We start from the raw sequence: 5,257 nt of genomic DNA on the forward strand, positions 1-5,257 counted from the left end.
TTGAAAAAGAAATCATTATTTATCATGGCTTTTAGTTAATCTTTCTAAGAACTGCAATTTCATATTTCAAAGATTCAACTTTATATCCTTTATTTCAGTATTCAATTAATAATTCACAGTGAACACTTTGACAGAACATAAACTTCATATATATAAACTTCAGAATATAAACTTCAAATATAAAGCAATTTAGAGTTAATACTTCTTTAATTTATTATCAATGATCTGCTACCTTGCAAAATTCCATAGTCTAAGGCTGTGGTCATAGGTGCACAGTAAAAGACACAACCTCAGCCCCCTGTCTTTCTTGGTGATCTTGGATCCTGATTAATCTGGTATGTTGAGTTGAGCTATTAGCTTCTCTGTAAGTGAATCTTTTGCTCTTTGACAGATTTTCAACCATGAAATGCAGAGAGTGGTTTAATGAGGCAAGTTGTACTGGGTTATATGGTAACAGTAGCAGCTAAAACCTGACCTGAATTACAATACCATTAAAATACTGTTTATGTTATCTGAATATGAACTGAGAAACTCTGGGGGATCTAATTTGAGTTTTCAGAAGGAGATTAGTATCCAATACTTGATTGGTTCTTTATGAAAATCTCAGGAATGAGGAAGTGGCAATCATATAAGGAGACACCTTCTTGAAACAGTTATACAGCTGTCCATGTTGTATGTTGATACTCCCACCCTTAGTTTCTTACCTCATTGTAAAGCAAATAATGATTTCTAAGTTTGGCACGAGGATAGAGATTTGTAAGGAAAAAGATCTATATCTCATTGAGGATCTCTCTTGGAGAAAGGATATTCTTAGTGTAGCTGTGATGCATCCTGAAGAGTAACTCTTCCCTTTTGGTCCAGAAGATAATTCAGCCCCTACAACTACTGATGTTCAACAAGATTTATGCAAGGCCCACAGTGGAGTGTTGTTTCATTATTTGGAGCAGTACTCTGTTGTAGAGTTCTCAAATTTTGATCAGTGCCACTGCTATATGCTCTAATATACTGCATTGCCCACCAGAAAAGATCAGTGAGCTGATTGACACTTCATCACTAACAGAATTATTGCTAAGACTGCTTTACAAAGAACTAAGATACCTTTTTAGTGACAGAAAATACTTTAACCTTGATTGGTTGCTAACCTTCTATAAAGCTCAAATAAGATTCACATTGAAGCACTGTATAATTATTCTATCAGAGCTCACTTGTTGCAGGCTCACTCATCTTTCTCTGCCTGTGACCCTTTGTGTGTCTAATTTCTCAGAAACTACTCTAAACCACATACACGCTGTCACCCCTTGCTGTTTTTTCTCTTTACTATTATGATTACTTCTGCCCTTTAGGGCTGGCTGGTCTTGTACCGACCACTGTTCATACACCTCCCAATCCACTCATCGCTCTACCTTTTTTTACTGTTAGTGTGTCCAACCTCACCCCTTTTCCCTGCATTGACTGTTATGCCAAATCCTTAATTCTCCAGAACATTGTCCATCTGGAATCTTCTTCCTGCTTATGTATTTCCTTCAAATATTGACCTGCAGCAGTTCTAGCAGAACATTAAACCGGATCAATCTCAATGGTGTCAGAGGTTCTGTTAGGGTCAAGGGCTCTGTCTCTCCTTGCAAACTCAACAAGCAAAAGATAAAATGTTAAAAAACAAAAGACTTGAACTTAGAACATAAGGAGACATATCTAAACACTGCTGGGCTTTCACTGTCATTTCTGCTTCTCCACAAAACATACACACACACATACACACACACACACACACACACACACACACACACACACACACACACACACACACACACACACACACATACAAGAAGAAGAAAAAACCTGAAATGTTACAGGTTGTATCAAACAGATTTTTAGGATATTTGTATATATTTTTGCTGTGATTTGTTGCTTTTTGTGTTACTTTTAAATTGGAGGTTCTGTTTATTAATTAAGCTTATAATGATCATTTCCTCTTTGCAGAAGCATTCCAGATCTAGTTCTTGTTCTTCTAATATAAGTGTCTCAATTGAACATGCCTTGGAAGCTTTTGACTTTCTCAATACAGAGGACATTGTTGATGATGTAGATAGCTCACCTAGGTTAGTTTGCTTTTTTTTTTTAATTTATATTGTTGTTGCTTGTTTATTGAAGTGCAAATATATTTGACACTCTCATGCATTTACATATTTTTAAAAGTTTGCACACACTCACTCATATTTATACCCATGCATATACATATCTACATTTGTGTGCATGCACCTATATATAAATATTTAGATTTCATATCAATTTTATGTGTTATTTAGAAATGTAATGCTTGTTTTTCTTGTGACTAATTGAGTGCAGTTATGACTTTGTTATTACACTATGTATAATACTGGTTAAAATTATACATAATAAGTCATTAATTAGATAGGATGTTGAGTTATTAGTAGGATACAAATCTATCACATTTCCTTGAGAAATCTTTTACCTCTCAACTAAATAGGTTACAATTTCTCTCATTGACCATTATGGAGATAATGTGAATTACTATAATGTCCAGTATTGTTATTAAGTTGTTATTTTGATGAATTTTTTTTGTTTCTTTATCATTTTAGTGAGAGCAGAAGATCAAGCCTAGATCACATTCTAACCAGTCCAGAATCTACTGCCAAAACAACAGATTCTGGAATCGAATCTTTAGCTAAGAGATTATGTGAAGACACCCAACTGAGTTCAAGCACAAATTCCAGTCCACTTCCTCCAAGTTCAGGCAATGAACATGTGGACCAAGCTCTTATCTTCCATCTTAATTACTGTAACAAATTAATTGAGGTCAGTTTACATCAGCTTGTTTTTTTTCTTCATAACCTATGGTGGGTGGTTACATAAAATTTACTTGTTCACATAAACTGTTTGAGCTAATCTTGTGTAACATGTCTTCACTAGTAACTTGTGATCTTAGTTATTACATATTTTCTTAGTACTTAGATGTGGTAATGGGTAGCTCAAAGGCTGAGCTACTCAGCCTATATTCCTTTGTGTTGTGTGTAATGGTGTATAGAAACAGAAATATTTAATCTTTGAAGGAAAATTTCAAAATAATTCCATCAACTTATTTATGAAATACAAAATAATTTATATTTGATTAATCTGTTGTTGTTGTTGTTTTTGGGGTGGTGTTTAGGCTGTGTTTGTCTCTCTTTGTGCATTTATCTGTGTTTATGCACATGTATGTATGCACTAAAACTTAAGTGTACTCAGAAATTTCATCAATTTTATTTTAAGTAGACTTCAAGTTTGTAGGTCAAATGAAACCTTAGACAATTAGTTCAATATTTTTTAATTTATTTCCTGTTTTATATTCAATGACTCACTTTTCAACAAAGAATTTATACACATACATCCACTTCCATTTCACTCTCACACGCTCTCTCTCTCTCTCTCTCTCTCTCTCTCTCTCTCTCTCTCTCTCTCTTATTGGAAAATATTAAAACTATATGTAAATAATTTTTTATGTCAGCATACATCAATTAATCCAGCAATGTTAAGCTTGTAAAATTTGTTTTCTGACATAGGCAAAGTGCTTCCGATTTATTTGGTAAAGGAAGGAGAGTTAAATAGTGTGACTTTCATGTTTCTCTAGAGTATTTGCAAGTAGAATTGTTGCAGTTAAGAATTTCAGTCAAATTATTGAGTTGGTTCACCAGAGTTTTGTAATTGACTCTGTCATTAAAATTACAGATATTTGGAAACCTACATTAATAAATATAAATTTATGTTCTTTTCTCTTTTTGAATTTGTATTTCATTGAATGATAATACATAAAATTTTACTTGTGAACTATTTTGTAACAATATTTGCAATGTAAACAGTTGCTTAATTGTTGTATGTTAATCTAAGTTGATAATTAGTCTTAATGGCCTCTGTGTTATTCAGTATTTGTCTGTTTACCAATGTTGCACCTGATAGTTATCATACCATTTTGTGATGTTATGGTAACCACAGTTATTGGGTCAAGGTATTTCACTTAAGTTAATCAATGGTTGTTCTTTTGTATTTCTCACATCTGCTGTAATGACCAGTGAACATAGCTTCATTGTTCTTGTCATTGTTTTGACTAAAGTTGGTGAATATATTCTAGCTTAATTACTATTTATATAAACCATTGTTGTTGAAGATAATAATATGAATAATAACTTCTTATATTAATATAACCAACAATTTTAAGGAGATATAATTGATTTTATTAATCAACTCTGTTACAAGGCTTGCATTTGTTTATTTTGCCCACAGAAGAAAAGAACAAGGTTGACATTGTTGGAATTGAACTCATGATAAAAATGAACATAACATCTGCCCTTTTAATGACGTTTTGATAATAATAATAATAATTATTAATTACATTTCAGAAATGTTACCCTTTATCATCCAACTTATTTTATAATCTCTTTCTGTAATTAGATAGAAATTTGCTTACAGAGAATGTTCCTGAGTTCAGTTAATATATCAGTACAAAAAATATATTATTTCCTTTGAATGTGTCTAGATTTTTCTGTGGAATTATGCCTAAGAATCTAGTGTTAATGAATAGATGAAATAAAATAGTGCATTTAAAACTTCTTATGAACATTTTCAAGGAAAATTTTTTGAGCAGAATTTTTTAAAAATCCAGTTTTCATCTGCATGTGTATCCATAGAGTTGATGTGTATTTGTTTCTCCCTTCAGTCTTATGTATTGAGGGTTGGCAAACGTACTGGGATGACAGTTCTATTAGTTAATCCCCTTATATGAGAAAAGTTGTTGAAAAAGTATAGTAGCCAAGGTAAGAGCAAGTTGGAAAAATTTCACGGAGCTGATATCTTTGTTAGCAACAATAGTCTTTTCTGTCGGAATGAAGGGTATGATACTAGCGTTAGAACTGTGATAGTGCATGGTAGTGTGACACGGGCCTTGAATTTATAAGACTTTTGAAAACTAGAAAGAAACAAGGCAAGTGTACTCTGATGGATGTGTAATGCTAATATGCATAAATGCTAGAGTACAAATGAGCTGAGAGAAAAACTAGGGATCAGGTGTAATAATATATAACAGGGCATCCAGCTGTAGAAACACTGCCAAATCAGATTGGAGCCTGGTGTAGCCATCTGGTTTCACCAGTCCTCAGTCAAATCGTCCAACCCATGCTAGCATGGAAAGCGGACGTTAAACGACGACGACAATACGTACAGACATATATATATATATATATATATATATATATATATACCGCCT

At 33.0% G+C, this 5,257-nt stretch overlaps 1 protein-coding gene across 8 annotated transcripts in view; it reads left to right on the top strand.

Moving 5' to 3' along the window:
• LOC106876994 (rho family-interacting cell polarization regulator 2) overlaps positions 1 to 5,257 on the top strand; it is a 195,091-nt gene that overhangs the window by 168,385 nt on the left and 21,449 nt on the right. For all 8 annotated transcript variants that reach the window (XM_052971867.1, XM_052971869.1, XM_052971868.1 and 5 more), the window contains 2 exons: positions 1,981 to 2,099; positions 2,601 to 2,817. In XM_052971867.1, the coding sequence (XP_052827827.1) occupies positions 1,981 to 2,099; positions 2,601 to 2,817 (336 nt within the window). The remainder of the gene's footprint in view (positions 1 to 1,980; positions 2,100 to 2,600; positions 2,818 to 5,257) is intronic.

The sequence above is a fragment of the Octopus bimaculoides genome, chromosome 11 (assembly GCF_001194135.2).
Source record: "Octopus bimaculoides isolate UCB-OBI-ISO-001 chromosome 11, ASM119413v2, whole genome shotgun sequence".
Classification (NCBI taxonomy): Eukaryota; Metazoa; Mollusca; class Cephalopoda; order Octopoda; family Octopodidae; genus Octopus; species Octopus bimaculoides.